Raw genomic sequence first — 17,993 nt, forward strand, 5'->3', positions numbered from 1 at the left:
AGATGGAACGCACCAATGAATTCCTGGAACTAATTCTCAGATGTCTGACCTCCGCCAGACAGGAGGATTGGTGTGATGCGTTACCGTTGGCGGAATTCGCTTTTAACAACCGGGTGAGTCAGTCCACCAACATGTCCCCATTCCTAATCAATTATGGATTTAATCCTCATTTTGGGGAGTTTTCACGGGTGGATTCCGGTTGTCCAGGGGCAGAGGGGTCCGTCCAATGGTTAAAAAACCTCTGGGCTGAAGTCCAGCGTAATATCTCTTCCGGCCCAGGGGAGGTACAAATATTTTGCTGACAAAAAGAGGGCCCCGGGACACATGTTTCAGGTGGGGGAGAAGGTTTGGCTTTCCACACGTAACATCAACTTGAAGGTACCGTCAGCTAAATTGGGACCAAAGTTCATTGGTCCGTACGAGATTATGGAGATGGTCAACCCGGTGGCATATAGGTTGCGTCTCCCCGCCTCCTTAAAGATATCTCTGTTGAAACCTGTGGGGTCTGTCAAGGAGAACTCCGAGTCTGTTGTTCCTCCAGTGTTGGTGGAGGGTCACTTGGAGTATGAGGTTGGACATATTGTGGACTCTCGGCGGGTGCGCCGCTCTTTGCAGTACCTGGTCCACAGGAAGGGATATGGACCGGAGGATCGCTCGTGGGTCCCTGCTCACTCTGTACATACAGATCGCCTTGTTCAGGCTTTCCATGCCAACTACCCGGGGAAGCCTGGGGGTCCAGAGGCCCCCCGTTGAGAGAGGGGGTACTGTCATGATCCCAGTGCAGGTTTTGACCTGCACGTCAGGGGTTAATGTCTTGAGCTCAGTGCAGGCTTTGACCTGCACACCTGGGGTTAATTATTGTGTCCTCTCTTTGGTTCAGGCAGAGCTTTTTATTGCCCTGAGATACTCCAATCCCTGTCAGTTATACTTTTGCCTTTGGCCGAGTGTTGTGACCCCTGTGTGCCTGTTCGTTGTCTTATAGCTTGCTTATATGGTTCTGATCCGGTTCTGTCCCCCGTTGTGAGTTTGCCTGTTGATTCTGTACTGTATATCTGCTTCTCTGGTTTCTGACTTCTTGGCTACGTCTTGACTATCCGTTCTGTCTTGCCCTTTGGTAATTGTTGTGCTATCTCGTGCTTTGACCCCGGCCTGATCTGGTTTATTTCCCTGTCTATGCCTATTAGTAACTTTGTTCCGTAGTTACCATTCTAGGAGTTTTCCTGCAGCTCCTAACTCTTGAGAGTTTAGGCCACGCCCCCAGCAGTCACATGCTTCAGGTCCTGTGGGTCTGAAGCACGCATCTTCTCTGCTGCTGCCCGCTCCACAGGTATCTCTGAGCACAGGTTGTCTTACTCAGGACACGCGCACTGGCTCAGTGAGCAAGTGCAGTGCGGTGTTCCTGACAGATACACTGCGCGTGCGTGGAATTCGCGCAGGCGCAGTGCGATGGTGTTCCGCTGGTGGTACCACGCAAGAGGCTGCGTGAGTTTGTGAGTGTGTGTGAGTCTGAGAGTGTGTGTGGTGCGTACGGCGTATTGAGTGTGTGTGTGGCGCAACAGTGTTCTGCTGGTGATATCGCGCAATAGGTTGGTACCAGCAGCAGTTTCCATATTAAGACATCACTTGGGTGTCCCAATATGGAGGTCGGTGAACTTCCTCCGCTTGGAATTCTAGGATACGGTGACATCTGGACAGAACAGGAAATGAAAACATTACAAGGCAATTATATAAATAGATGAGAGAAACTATGTTATGATTATGATAATGGTTATGTTTATGGGACTAAGTGATCGAGTCAAGCTGATAGATGTCTGTTACATTGGTCATACATGTATTAATCTGAGCTTCAAAAACTGTGTTATTACAGTAGCTACTTTTTTATGGTTCTTTTGTTCACATAACCCTACACTAAATATCATTACCTCCTCAGAACATTGGCTGCCAGCTAAATCTAATAGTGTGTCAGTATGGTAACACTATGGTAGGGCAGAATGGGAACACTGGTATGGCAGTATAATTACACTATGATATGGCAGTATAATAACATTATGGTAGGGCAATGTGATAACCATTACACTATGGTAGGGCAGTATAATTACATTATGTTAGGGCTGTGTGATGACACTATGGTAAGCCACCATAACAACACTATGGTAGGACAGTAAAATAACACTATAACCTATGGTAGGGAAATAGATTTAGGGCAGTAGAAAAACACTATAACACTGGTAAGGCTGTACGGTAACACTATTGTAAGGCAGTATAATTACACCATGGTAGGACAATATAATAACAGTATGGTATGGCACCATAACACTATGATAGGGCAGTATAATAAGACTCTTGTTGGGCAGTATAATTAGACTGTGGTAGGGCAGTATAATAACACTATAGTAGTGCAATATAATAAGACTGGTTGGGCAGTATAAGAACACTATGGTAGTGCAGTATAATAAGACTGGTAGGGCAGTATAATAACACTATGGTAGGGCAGTCTAATAAGACTGGTAGGGCAGTATAAGAACACTGTGGTAGGGCAGTATAAGAACACTATGGTAGGGCAGTATAAGAACACTTTGGTAGGGCAGTAGAATAATACTATGGTAAGGCTGTATGGTAACACTATTTTAAGGCAGTATAATTACACCATGGTATGGCAGTATAAATACACTATGGTAGGGCAGTAGAATAACACTATGGTAGGGCAGTATAAGAACACTATGTTAGGGCAGTATAAGGACACTATGGTAAGGCAGTATAAGAACACTTTGGTAGGGCAGTAGAATAACACTATGGTAAGGCTGTATGGTAACACTATTGTAAGGCAGTATAATTACACCATGGTATGGCAGTATAAATACACCATGGTAGGGCAGTAGAATAACACTATGGCAGGGCAACATAATAACACAATGGTAAGGCAGAATGCAACACTATGGTAGGGCAAAATAATAAAATTAGGATAAGGCAGAATAATAACACTGGTAGGGCAGTATGGTAAAATTATGATAGGGCTGTATGGTAACACCATGGTACTGCAGTATAATAACACTCTTATGAAAATACAGCTCTGGCAAAAATTAAGAGACCACCACATCAAAACCCTGTCATGGGCAGCCCAATCTCCATACCTGAACCCCATTGAAACCTCTGGAATGTAATCAAGAGGATGATGGATAGTCAAGAACTTCTTAAATTTTTGCACCAGAAGCAGTGTGAAAGACTGGTGGAAAGCATGCCAAGACGCATGAAAGCTGTGATTACAAATCATGGTTATTCCACAAAATATTAATTTCTGAACTCTTCCCGAGTTATAACGTTAGTATTGTTGTTTCTAAATGATTGTGAACTTGTTCTCTTAGCATTATTTGAGGTCTGAAAGCACTGTTTTTTTTAAATTTTGACCATTTTTCTTTGTCAGAAAAAAAATACAAAATTTATTGCTTGGAAATTCGGAGACATGTGGTAAGGAGTTTATAGAATAAAAAAGCAATTTACATTTTACTCAAAAATATACCTATAAAGAGAAAAATCAGACAAACTGAACATTTGAAAGTGGTCTCTTAATTTTTGCCAGAGCTGTGTAATAGCACTTTGGTAGGGCAGTATACTACTATGGTAGGGCTAAATGATGACACTATGTAGGACAGCACTATGGTGGGAGATTATGGCAGGACAGTATGGTGGCACTATGGTGGAGTAAATAATCATCTAATGTACATAGTGTGAGATAGCAGCAGAAATAAATATATATAAAGAGGTATAAATATATACAGCCAATCTACATATCTCCCAAAAACATATGAAAAAGTTAGGCTAGGCATACAAAGCACCAATAAATCCTATATCGAAAAATGTACAAATAGCTAATGGTAATTTAAATTAATCTTTATTAAATTGTTAAGAACAGAAGATAAAAAAGTGAGTAACTCAGGTGGAAAGGCGACATGCTTGAGCAAAGATGGGCAGAGCCAGGATACAAATATATCATTATAAAGAAAGTCTAGAATTCTGAAAAAAATCCATAGACTAAAGATAAATAGTGTTTAAATAATTGTAAAATAATACTAAAGTTGTCTTGAGCTAAATGGAAGTGATACTATATGCACAGTGCGCAAACAAGTAATCACATGATATATCTAGATAATGTACCTGTAAGCTACCCACTTATTGGCACGGTGCCCACCCCTACGCTCATTTTAGCTACAGCTTTCTTCTGGTGGTGAGTAGTATAAAAACACTATGGTAGGGCAGTATAATAACACTATGATAAGGCAGTATAATAACATAAGGCAGTATAATAATATGGTAGGGCAGTATAACAACTATGATAAGGCAGTATAATACTATGGGCAGCACGGTGGCTCAGTGGTTAGCACTGCAGCCTTGCAGCGCTGGAGTCCTAGGTTCGCATCCCACCAAGGACAACATCTGCATGGAGTTTGTATGTTCCCCGTGTTTGCGTGGGTTTCCTCCGGGCACTCCGGTTTCCTCCCACACTCCAAAGACATACTGATAGGGAATTTAGATTGTGAGCCCCATCCGGGATAGTGATGATAATGTGTGCAAACTGTAAAGCGCTGTGGAATATGTTAGCGCTATATAAATATTATTATTATTAAAATAAAGATTATTATTATGGTAGGGCAGTATAATAATATTGTAGGGCAGTATAAGAACACTAGGGCAGTATAATAATATGGTAGGGCAGTATAAGAACACTAAGGCAGTATAATACTATGGTAGGCCAGTATAATATTATGGTAGGGCAGTATAATAACACTGTGGTAGGTCAGTATGGTATGGTAAGGCAGTGTAATACCACTATGGTAGGGCTGTATGGTAACAATCTAATAGGTCAGTATAATAACGCTATGGTAGGGCTATATGGTAGCATTATTGTGAGGCAGTATAAATAACACTATGGAAGGGCCATATGGTAACACTATGGTAGAACTATATGATAACCCTATGGTATGACTACATGGTAACACTGTTGTAGAACTATATAACACTATGGTATGACTATGGTAACACTATGGTAGGACTATATGATAACACTATGGTAGGGCATTATAATAACACTATGGTAGAGCTATATGGAAGCACTTTGGCAGGACTACATGGTAATACTATTGTAGGGCAGTAGAAAAAACACTGGAAGGGCTGTTTGATTAGTCTGGTAGGTCAAAATAATAACACTATAGGGCATTTTCGGGGGGGGGGGGGGCAATACAGTGGCTCAGTGGTTAGCACTGTTGTCTCCCACACTAGAATGTGAGCCCCAATGGGAACAGTGCTGGTAACACTATGGTGTAGGGTTATATGGTAACGTTATGGTAGAGTAGTGTAAAGAGTAGTATAAATAACACTATGGTAAGGTATTATAATGACACTATGGTAGGGCTATATGGTAACATTATGGTAGGGCTATATGGTAACACTAGAGTAGGGATATATGGTAACACTATGGTAGGGCTTACATTATTGGGGTCATGGTTGGCAATATACTGTGTATTTGAGGTTATTTCCTTTTTGAATGGGTATTCCAAAATTATGCTAAGAAACATATGCATCTTCTCTATGTAAAAAGGTTGTGAGCGCCGTTTTAGACTGGAATGTATATGAATGATAAGACTGCTATAGAAATAAAGCATCAATATTTCTTATGGATAAATGCTTGATCTCACACATGTTATAAGTCCTGACCATTTATGGCTCTTAGAGTCAGGGTCAGACAAGCGTATGAAAAAATTATCCGAGTCTTATCCAGAAAATGCAGATGACTGCATTAATATTGTCATCCACATGCCATCCGTGTGTCCATTTTTACATAACATTTTAAAATGTACGTGACCAAATACAGTTTCTTAGATTAACAATTGCAATATATCCGTAATATCCGTAAAAATCAGGTGCCGCACAGATAATCTGTATGGGGTCTGATTTTTTTTTTTTTAGACTTTTATAGGTGATTCCCATTCGATACTCAGAAAAGAATAATGCATGCGGCAAGTTTTTTCCGTGTGGAAAAACTGTCAACTGGGTGGCCCTATTGAATTACGTTGGTCATTGTGCTGTACGATTTTTACTCAGGCGCCACACGTCTGGGTAACACTAGTCTGAATGAGCCCTTATATTGCTTTATCTATTTAAAGGTTCTCAATGTAGCATCATTATATTACTATGTAGATGCAAATGTTAACATCTATCATTGAATATTGCTGTTTGTTATATTTCCCATACCCGGTGTCTGGGACAAATCCCCTTTCCCATCACTGTTAATCAGTTCAGACAGTTATTTTAAGTTGCCATAGTTTCCACTCAGTATGCATTGGAAGCATTGGAGAAGGAATATGCTTTATTATATGCTGCAGGATACAATTACATTTGTTTTTCACTTCCATGTAATATTATGTGGATCATAAAGGTGATTTTTATAGTCGGCATTAGTCTCACTGTTCTCGCTTATCACAAACAGGGGAAGACAGTCCAATCGATGTCACTGGGACCCAGTTTGTAGAAAAAGATATTGAGAACATGGCAAAAGGTGAGTGAATTCTTCTGCTGCTGCCCAAGCTTCTGTTCATGCAACCACGATGTAGGAAAATAAAATGATAAACTGTACAGAAACTGTGTTCATGCAAGTCAGGGTAGAGATTTTCTGTGCGATACACTAATGTAATGCAGCCATGTAGCTTATAATAATGCTACTGACCAGAAGACTCCAGAGTTTTTCATTGAGGCTACAGGAACGTATAATAAAATAGGTTTGATTTTTCATGTGTTGCTCGTGTGCAATCAGTTTTTTTTTCTACTCAGCATTAGTGATGTGCAGACCCATGGAAGGTTCTGGTACCCCACCCAAACGCTATTCCAAAGTTCGGTTCCGGTATCAGAATTGCACCCAAACATGAACCAGAATCCAAACTGCATTGAAAACAATGTGGACTCGAACTTTGCAGTTAGAAAAATTCTCCCCCTCTCCGAACATTGCAATGGATTTCCGGGAGAAGTCCGTGCTCAGAGTTTAGCACTGGACACTAACTGTCCGGTATGAACCTCGGACTTTTAAGCTCGGGTTCGCTCATCTCTACTCAGCAGCTCTTAATCATTTAGGGTGGTTTCACGTTAGCGTTTCAGAGCGCAGCGACGGCCTGCGCACGGCCGCCGCTAAGCCCCGCCCCCTGCTGCGCCTTCTCCGATAGCTCCGCCTACGGGCGCATGACGCTGCATGCGTCCTGTGTCCCCTATCTTTATCACTGGGGACGCAGGCCGTGCGCAGTATGCGTTTGGCGGCGCATGCGTCCTTTTGACGGTGCGCCGACCAGCGCCAAACGCAACCTGTAGGCGGAGCTACCGGAGGAGGCGTGGCAGGGGCGGGGCTTAGTGGCGGCCGTGAGCAGGCCGTCGCTGCGCCCTGAAACGCTAATGTGAAACCACCCTTACACAACCATTTAGTTTCTTATATTACAGAATTGTAATGTATCAGTATGCCAGGTTTGTGGCTCAGTATGGCATCTGATATTTTTTTTTTTTGCATCCAACCGATTTCGGAGTGAAGTCGCAACAAACTGCAATTTTTTTCACAGACAGATTCTGTCACAGTTCTAATCCTCTTCCTGTCTGAAGAGACAATTTGCATAATTAGCATATTTCCCAGAGGAGCATTGCGGCTTTAAGTCTCCTTAGCATGTCATTCTCCGCAAGGAGAAATGATACTTCTTGGATATCGGTCAGACGCCTCTCACACAGCCAAACCAGATCTCACACTTTGCACTGACGAGGGGCAGTACCCCGAAACACAGTGTCTGCAAATTGAGATTCTGGCTTGGCTTTTATCCTAAGTCATGTAACAAGACTCGTTAAAGGGTCAACATTGACTTTTAGGATTGCTACTTCCAATAAGCGGGACTAGAGTTCTAGTCGTCTTCCTCTCTGAAGAGAAAATTTGCATAATAAAAAATCGGATAACACTTATCTGATTTATATGGTGGTGTGAGCCAGCCCTAAGACTCCCTACATCTGCTGGATCTCTGCCAGGAGAACCAACACTTTCCAAAAACAGATTTTTCTTGTGTGTATTTAGGTTTTTCCTCTGTAATTGATTGTTCTTTTTTTTTAACAGATGAGCTGCAGAAATTGTTGGTGGAACAGATGGATCTTAGGAAAAAGCTGGAAAGGGAATTCCAAAGCCTGAAAGGTATGATAAGCTGCATTAATGGCGGACTTCTATACTTGTATTATGCATGTGGGAGGCATGCTGTTTTTTTCCATTTGTGCAATATCTTGTTTTTTGGGGGGTAGGCGAACCCCTTTGTCCGAGTGAGGAAGTATTTTGTCAGTTAGCAATGGCTCTGGCACTGGGTGACGGCCACATTGACTGAAACTTACATGTACAGATCAAGAAACAAATAATGATGATTTGCCAGCGAGATCCATCAAGATCAGCAATAAAGGCATTTTAGCGTCGATATTATTTTGCATTTACACCGGTCAATTCATTACAGTCATTTAGAAAGGAGCGAATGTTGAAGATAATTGACACATATAAATTAGCATGTGTAAATATATAGTACGACAACCAGTCAAAAGACAGGATTTGGAAAATTCACATATAATGCATATAAATAATTGATACCTAATAGGACTAGTGGTAGTCAGTGTGATCCCGCAGTCATACTCTCTTCTGTGCTTCTGATACTTCTTAATAACTTTCCAAATACATATTAAGGCCACATTCACTCTGTCAGTATTTGGTCAGTATTTTACCTCAGTATTTGTAGCCAAAACCAGGAGTGGCTGATAATCCAGAAGTGGTGACGGGTTTCTATTATTCTTTTCTTCTGATTGTTCCTCTCCAGGTTTTGGCTTACAAATACTGAGGTAAAATACTGACCAAATATTGAGAGTGTGAACGTGGCCAAACAAAAAAGTAGAGGACTGATGGGAGGGAACATGACTGCAGTATCAGACGACAGTTTATTTGTAGTCTGTTACCATGGAGACGCCTAGGCTTACGCAGGATCTGAAGACAGGAAATTTAGATGCATTAAAACTATAGAAAAAAAGCTAGTTGGTAAGGTGTAAAATACTGCAATTATTTCTCTGTGGGCACAATATAACTGTTACTATCATTATTTTTTTTTTAAATATTAATCGATTGTACATAAGATATATCACAAAGTTTCTTATTTTCTAATTAAAGAAATCCACTTCTATCTCCGCCAGGACTGATCATTAATTCACAAAATTCTCAATTCACGGATAAAATCTGTCTTCAGCGAATAAAGATTTTCCCATTACTGAAATATTTGTTGACAGCTGGTACTTCTAAAGTTCTTAGGAGATCTTGCTCCAGGATGGCAGGGTCTGTCTCCCCTTTCTTCGCTCCATAGAATTTTAAAAGCACAACTCTCATCTCCTGTCTCATTAATGGGAAAATCTGTCTTCACTGAATACAGATTTTACCCGTGAGTTGAGAACAAAAGATCAGTTCAAGAGGAGAAAGAAGCAGATCTCTCTAATAAGATGTATTACAAAGCTGCTTGTTTAATGTGTACTATTGATTTATAATGTAACAATGAGTAACGGTACCCTTTAAGGGCTTATAAGCTGTTAAGAAGTAGGTACATTTGCTATAATAGTAAGTAAATGTGATATTAAAAGCCACTTTCACAATTATTCTCCCGGATTCCATGGGCATGCACTTTGTACTGACGCTGAACCATCTAAATTGCAAAACCTGAATTAGAAAGTCAACTAGGGAGAATATAATTGAAACATCCCCTGGGCATGTACTGCTTTCCTAGCGCTATCGTAGACAAGAAGAACAAGAAGCCGCGATTACTGCCTTTGCAACGTGACCTTATGGTTTTCTGCCTCCTAGAACATAGTGGTTTGATGGCCTGGAACAGCTTAGCAGTGTCAGGAGGCTCACCGGTCCACACTGGCGTGGGAATATACTTGTCACTAATATCCTGCGCTTGTTTTTGTCGGGAAATATTTGTTTATTTCATTTCCCTCTATTTTTTTTTTCTAGATAATTTCCAGGACCAGATGAAGAGGGAGTTGGCATACAGAGAAGAGATGGTCCAGCAGCTGCAGATTGTCAGAGGTAAGTTCTCCCGCAGTTCTGCCTTCATCTGACGCTGCTTCCAATCCGCTCAGTCGCCTAGGTTTAAATGCAAGGTAATTTAACAATTATTTTTTCTTATTTAATATCCTCTGATTAGCCTAAACATTGCAAACAAGCCTCGCTCGGGCCTTGCAGGCACCATTACCAAACAGTGATTGAACTCCTCTGCACACTAATTTGCATGGGTTTCTAAATTAAAAATCGAGGCGTAAAATTACCTGCGTGTTAATGCCTGCGATTGTGTTTAATTCCACTCGTATCCATCTGCCTCCCAGCGCAAAATCACAGGCAGTGTCCTTACTGTAACTCACTTCTAACAAAGTGCTCTGCTTTTAACCCAGTCTTTTCGACGCCGGTGCCTTCCCCCGCATGTACAGTGCTGAACACCTACATCTGTGCATTTTGTGCCATTTATGCTTATTATATAGTGAACAAGGATATTTGTCTAATTGTACTATGAAGAGGATAATTAAGTGGACGGAAATATAGACAAAATATTTTATATTAAGGACACTGGTATGGTGGCTCCAATCAGACTAGAAAATATGTATATGAAGGATGTGTATTTACTGGGAAGGAAGGGGTTGAGTATTTGGAGAAGAGCCTGTCATTGAGCATGAGAAGCTAAAGTCTTCCTTCTTTCCCCAGACACCTTGTGTAATGAACTGGATCAAGAGAGGAAAGCGCGCTATGCCATCCAGCAGAAATTAAAAGGTATTAGCAAAGGAGACGAGAAAAGTGTGTCACGGAGCAATTTCAACTGCATAAAAACTGTGAATACAGAACAAGAGCGGCCTCACATACGCTGAACATATATGTATGTTAGGAACATGCATAGAAGAGTCATAGCAATGTTGGAAGTATACAAAGACAGTGACGTAGCTACTATAGGTGCCGGGGATGCCATCACCTAAGGGCCCAAAAAGTCACTTAGGCCTATTCATATGAGACGCATGCTATTAAACACTTGCAATAATTGGGGGCCCCTTTGGAACTTTTGCATTGGGGCCCTTGAGCTTCAAATTACTCCACTGTACAAAGGTGTAGATGTCATGGAAGCAACCAGAGCAACTGTTATGGAGTGGATGAGCTCAGAATTGCCCTAGCCACTACCCTACAGAACTTGTACTGGGCCTCCAATTTTTCTATCATAGCAACATTGTCAGAGATGTGAAAGAAGAAATGACCAAAAGGTTGTGCTGGAATACATGGAATGGAAAGGGAATTGTTGGGGTGCAAGGCCTTTCTGCCCTGCGATTATGAGTAACTAAAATAGGAAGCAGCACCAGATGGAGGGCCCTTTTGGTCCAAGTGAGAAACTAGTCACCAATGTGGCCAATGATTGGTTATAGGTCTGTATGATAGTGCTGATATCTGTTCATTAGAAAAGATTTAAAGCACCACTCCAGCATTTTTTTTTTATTGCAGCGCTGAAGTGGTGTCACTAATCGAAGTTCCCTAGTCTTATACTTACCAGCTGATATCGTCATCTGTTCCTGGTGCAGCTTCGGTTGTTTTCCAGCAGTTTGTGACCTGCCAGATCGCTCCAGTATGTGTTGGGTTGAGCCAGAGGTCACGTCTCAATGTAAGTCTATGTAAGAAAAACCAATGCTCATAGACTTACACGGAGAGCTTGTGACCGTTACCTCTGACTTCTGGTCAGTCACAATGCGCGGTCACAAGATGGGAAGAGCTGAAGACAGCAGCTGGTAAATATAAGACTAGCGGGAAGGAACTTAGATTAGTGACACCACTCCAGTGCTTTAATGGAAAAGGTCCAATTTGTGAACATGCATAGTTACTGTTCATGTTTTAGTACATGCTTTCATTTTCTATAAATGTTTTTTTTTTTTTTTTTTAAGATGCAGATACCAAGACCTTGCACAGAGAACTGTTCCTCCAGTCTTCTAATCCAGCACCTCTTAGCTATATCTGGGCTCCCAGAAAATTGATGTATCCTCCAGCTCCATGAGAGAAACACAAGGAATAGTTTCTGTAGAAATGAAGCCATTTGCTGTCTCCAGTGGAAAGAAAGCACAAGCGTGGCCGACCATATTGGAGTGTCCCCTCGGACCAATAGGTGAACTTGTATATATTGTAAAATGAGGAAGAGGATGTCTGTGCACTGAGGAATCTGAGCCAGGAATGATCCGCTGATCGACCGTGTAATATAAGGCTTTTGTTAATAACCAACACCTATATATAATATAAATATATATAAATATATATATAAACAATTCTTGCAAAAAAGTCCAATGTATTATTGTTTTACGATTTTAATTCCTATTCTGTATGTTTCCACTAAACCTCAGTAGAACCAATGGGGGTGTCCGTCTGGCACCAGAAGTGTTACACTAGAGGTCATTGGTGGTAGAGTGGCCACGTGCAATGGATATCTATGTACTGTGATTCTTATTAAAGCAGTATTTTTTTAAGTTATTTGAATTATTTTCTATATTTGGTTGATTTATCCATCTTTTGTATTTTGGATGCAATAACAGCACTTTAAGGAGAAATCCTCCAACTTGTGTACAAAACAGAAAATTCAGTTTGTTCTAAAGGCAAAAAAATCTGTATAAGTGAATTTTGTTCCTAAATAAATGAAATTTGCAGCATATTTTGGATTTGTACATCAGCAGACACAGGAGAAGTTTCCTTGCAATTTTACTACCAGAAAGATTGTTCTTAGTGTTATATGTATATTACAAATTGTAGTATATACAGTAAATATAAATAGTCTACACACTCCTGTTAAAATGCTAGTAATGTAAGAAAAAACATACCAAGAAGAATAATTTCAGAAGTTTTCCGCCTTTAATTTCACCTATATCTGTACAATTCAAATTGAAAATAAACAATTTTTTTTTTGTGGAAAAATAAAGAACTAAAGTAATGTGGTTGCATAAAATTGGATTCAATAGGGTCCAGGTCTGGGCCATTCCAAAACATTCATCATCTTCTGGCAAAGTCATTTTTATGTTGATTTACAGCTCTGTTTAGGGTTGTTATTGTGTTCAAAGGTGAAATTAATCTTCCTTTTCAGCTTTTTAGCAAGGGCCTCAAGGTTTGGTTTTAAAATTGACTGACATTTGGAACTGTTTATAAATTCCTCCACTTTGACTGAAGTCCCAGTTCTAGCTGCTAACAGCCCCAAAGCATAATGCAGCTGCCACAATGCTTCATTCTGGGTATAGTGTTAAGTTGGATAAGTGCAGTGTTGGCTTTGCACCAAAAATACCTTTTGGAATTATGGCCAAAAAGTTAAACCTTGGTGTTATAAGACCATAACACATATTCCCATATGCTTTTGGCAGATTTTATGTAGGTTTTAGCAAGACATAGCCAGGCTTGGATGTTATTCCTTGTAAGAAAAGGCTTCCGTTTTGCCACACTACCCCATAGGCCAGATACAGCTCTGGCAAAAATTAAGAGACCACTGCAAAATTTTCAGTTTGTCTGATTTTTCTCTTTAAAGGTATATTTTTGAGTAAAATGTAAATTGCTCTTTTATTCTATAATAATCTTTAATAATAATCTTTATTTTTATATAGCGCTAACATATTCCGCAGCTGACAAAATGTCTTCGAATTTCTAAGCACTAAATTTTGTATTTATTTTCAGAAAATGAGAAATGGTCAAAATAACAGAAAAAGCAGTGCTTGCAGACCTCAAATAATGCTAAGAAAACAAGTTCATAATCATTTAGAAACAACAATACTAATGTTTTATCTCAGGAAGAGTTCAGAAACCAATATTATATCCTGGTACAAAAATTTAAGCAGTTCTTCTTTGTTTGAAGGCTTGTGACTATCCATCTTCCTCTTGATTACATTCCAGAGGTTTTCAATGGGGTTCAGGTCTGGAGATTGGGCTGGCCATGACAGAAATTTGATGTGGTGGTCCTTCATCCACACATTGATTGACCTAGCTGTGTGGCAAGGCGCATTGTCCTGCTGGAAAAAACAGTCCTCAGATTTGGGGAACATTGCCTGAGCAGAAGGAATCAACTGTTTTTCCAGGATAACCTTGTATGTGGCTTGATTCATACGTCTTTCGCAAAGATTAACCTGTCCCAATTCCAGCCGTTCTGAAGCATCCCCAGATCATCACCGATCCTCCACCAAATTTCACAGTGGGTGCAAGACACTGTGGCTTGTACGTCTCTTCAGATCTCCGTCTAACCATCAGATGACCAGGTGTTGGGCAAAGCTGAAAATTAGACTCATCAGAGAAGATTACCTTACTCCAGTTCTCTATGGTCCAATCCTTATGGTCTTTGGCAAACTTCAGCCTAGCTCTCCTTTGCTTCTCATTGATAAAAGGCTTTTTTCTAGCTTTACATGACTTGAGCCCTGCCTCTAGGAGCCTGTTACAAACTGTTCTTGCCGTGCACTTCACCCCAGCTGCCATTTGCCAATCCTTTTGTAGGTCACTTGATGTCATCCTGCGGTTGCCAAGTGACATTCGAATAAGATGACGGTCATCTCGGTCAGTGGAGAGTCGTTTTTGCCCTCTGCCGGTCTGTAGCTTTGTTGTCCCCAATGTCTGCTGCTTGTCCTTGTTGGAATGGACTGCAATCTTAGAAATTTTAAGGATGGAGGCAACATGACGCTCACTGTATCCCTCGGCTAGTAAAGCCCAAAATGAGCTCTTCTTTTCCTCGCTTTTCTTTTCAACTCCTTTGGCATGGTTAAAAGTTATTTTTTCATTCCTATTACTTCTGGGAAATTACTAGCACTTCTTTTGCCATCCATCTTGTCCTGTTGCAAGAGGATTGTGAACACCACAGCAGGGTTTTTTATATTTTCCTTTGTTAAATAAGATTTGGCTCAGGTGATCACCTAATCAGAAGCACATTAATTAGAATGAGGTTTACTCTGGTTTTAATTCAACTGATAGTGGATTGGAATGGCTGTCAGACATGTTTTATAAAACTGTGCAGTGGTCTCTTAATTTTTGCCAGAGCTGTATATGAAGAATACAGGAGATTGTTGTCACATGTAGTACGCAACCTGTACTTTCCAGAAATTCCTGCAGCTCCTTTATTGTTGCTGTAGGCATCTTGGCAGGTTCACATGACAAATTATCTTCTTGTCTTTTCATCAATTTTTAAGGGAAATCCAGATCTAGCTAATGTAACTTTTGTGCCAAATTTAGGCCACTTCTTTATCACAGTGTTCCATGGTAAATCTATTGTCTAGGAATTTGTACTTTTCTGCCGACTGATAACTTTCAACAACGAGATCTCTTTGCTGTGTTAGCTGTTTACTGAATACTGCTTTTGTTGTAAAGTTTAACTAAGAAAATATCAGGAAAATCCTACTAGAACAGCAAAACTTTATATGAGGTTAATCAGAATCACTGTACAGTGGCATGTAGAAGTTTGGGCAGCCCTGGATTAAATTACTGTTATTATGAACAATTTAGCAAGTTGAAGGTGAAATGATCTCTAAAAGGCCTAAAGTGAAAGATGACACATTTTCTTTGTATTATAGGCAAAAAATATCTATATTTTCATCTTTTACATTTTAAAAATTACCAAAATGAAAATGGCCAATGCAAAAGTTTGGTCACCCTGCATGGTAGCGCCCCCTTCTGAAACTATCATGACTTGTAGATGCTTTTTGTAGCCAGACAAGAGTCTTTCAATTCTTGTTTGAGTGATTTTCATCCATTCTTCCTTGGAAATTTCTTCCAATTCTGTGAGATTCTTGGGTCATCTTGCATCCTCTGCTATTTTGAGGTCTTGCCACAGATTTTCAACGATGTTCAGATCAGAGGACTGCGAGGGCCATTGCAAAACCTTCAGCTTGCGCCTTTTGAGGTCATCTATTGTGGATTTTGACGTGTGTTTAGGATCATTCTCCACTTTTATCCACTTGTGGAAGCCATCCTCTTTTCAACTTCAGCTATTTTACAGATGGTATTATGTTTGCATCAAGAATTTGTTGAAATTTCATTGAATCCATTTTTCACTCTACCCATGAAATGTTCCCAGTGCTATTGGCTGCAGCACAACCCCAAAGCATGATCCACCACCATGCTTAATGGTTGGCGAGATGTTCTTTTTCTGAAATGCTTTTTTTCTCCACACATACTTTTTGATCAGTGGGGCCAAAGAGTTCTGTTTTAACCTCATCGGTCCACAGGACTTGTTTCCAAAATGCACAAGCTTGTTTGATGTCCTTTTGCATATTTATGATGCTGAATTTTATGGTGAGAACGTAGAAGTTTTCTTCTGATGACTCTTCCATGAAGGCCATATTTGTGCAGGTGTCTCTGATCTGTAGAACAATGTACCACAACTCCAGTCTACCAAATCTTTCTGAAGGTCTTTTGCTGTCAAGTGGGAGTTCTGATTTCCCTCTCTAGCAATCCTATGAGCAGCTCTCACTGACATTTTGCCTTGTCTTCCAGGTCTTATCTCGACCTCCACTGTTCCTGTTAAGTGCTATTTCTTAATTACATTTGAACTGAGGAAAGGGCAACTTTAAAATGCTTTGCTATCTTCTTATTAGCCTTCTGTTTTGTGTGCCTCCACCATTTTCAGAGTGCTAGGCAGTTGCTTAGAAGAACCCATGGCTGCTGTTTTTTGTCATAGAGCTAGAGGAAGCTGAGTTTTTATAAAGCTGGGACATTTGCATCACCTGGCCTTTCCTAACAATGATAGTGAACAAGCCATAACAGGCTAATTAAGGCTGAAACCTTGGTCAAAACTATCTGAGCACACAAATCTCCAAGGGTGCCCAAACTTTTCCATAGGCCCATTTTCCTTTTTGTAATTTTTAAAATGTAAAAAATTATAATATACAGGGTGAGCCATTTATATGGATACATCTAAATAAAATGGGAATGGTTGGTGATATCAACTTTCTGTTTGTGGCACATTAGTATATGGGATGGGGGAAACTTTTCAAGATGGGTGGTGACTATGGTGGCCATTTTGAAGTCAGCCATTTTGGGTCCAACTTTAATTTTTCCAATGGGAAGAGGGTCATGTGACACATCAAACTTATTGAGAATTTCACAAAAAAACAATGGTGTGCTTGGATTTAACGTAACTTTATTCTTTCATTAGTTATTTACAAGTTTATGACCACTTAGAAAATGTGTTCAAAGTGCTGCTCATTGTGTTGGATTGTCAATACAACCCTCTTCTCCCACTCTTGACACATTGATAGCAATACTGCAGAAGACATGCTAGTCTAAGGGGGTCAGATTCCTTGAAGGAATGCTCGGACCTGACACCCATAATATGGTAGTGCACCATCTTGCTGGAAAAACTCAGGGAACATGCCATCTTCAGTGCATAAAGAGTACAACACATCATCATGTAGCAATTTCAGATATCCAGAGGCATTGAGGTTTCCATTGATGAAGAATGGCCCCACTATCTTTGTACCCCATATACCACACCATACCGTCAATTATGGTTGTCAGGTCCGAGCATTCCTACATTTACAGTTTCCTGGAAAGTGGATTGGTCATCATGGGCCAGTTGAATGGCCACCAAGGTCTCCCGATCTGACCCCCTTAGACTTTTATCTTTAGGGTCATCTGAAGGCAATTGTCTATGCTGTGAAGATACGAGATGCGCAGCATCTGAAACATCGGATACTGGAAGCCTGTGCTAGCATTTCTTCTTCGGTGTTGCTATCAGTGTGTGAAGAGTGGGAGAAGAGGGTTGCATTTATGTGGTCATAAACTTGTAAATAACTCATGAAAAAAAATACAAAGGCAATGAGTCATCTTTAACTTTAAGCCTGTTAGAGATAATTTCATCTACAACTTGCTTAACTGTTCACAATAACAGTAATCTACAACTTGCTTAACTGTTCACAATAACAGTAATTTT

The 17,993-nt window shown here is 40.3% G+C and overlaps 1 protein-coding gene across 1 annotated transcript in view; it reads left to right on the top strand.

Moving 5' to 3' along the window:
* Positions 1-12,755, top strand: part of SKOR1 (SKI family transcriptional corepressor 1) — a 48,359-nt gene extending 35,604 nt beyond the window's left edge. Inside the window, exons 4-8 of the mRNA XM_073568937.1 lie at positions 6,482-6,550; positions 8,129-8,203; positions 10,043-10,117; positions 10,787-10,852; positions 12,001-12,755. Coding sequence (XP_073425038.1) covers positions 6,482-6,550; positions 8,129-8,203; positions 10,043-10,117; positions 10,787-10,852; positions 12,001-12,110 — 395 coding nt within the window. The 3' untranslated portion in view covers positions 12,111-12,755. The remainder of the gene's footprint in view (positions 1-6,481; positions 6,551-8,128; positions 8,204-10,042; positions 10,118-10,786; positions 10,853-12,000) is intronic.
* The last annotated feature ends 5,238 nt before the right edge of the window (positions 12,756-17,993 follow it).

The sequence above is a fragment of the Dendrobates tinctorius genome, unplaced genomic scaffold, assembly GCF_039654945.1.
Source record: "Dendrobates tinctorius isolate UK_male_01 unplaced genomic scaffold, ASM3965494v1 ptg000022l, whole genome shotgun sequence".
NCBI lineage: Eukaryota > Metazoa > Chordata > Amphibia > Anura > Dendrobatidae > Dendrobates > Dendrobates tinctorius.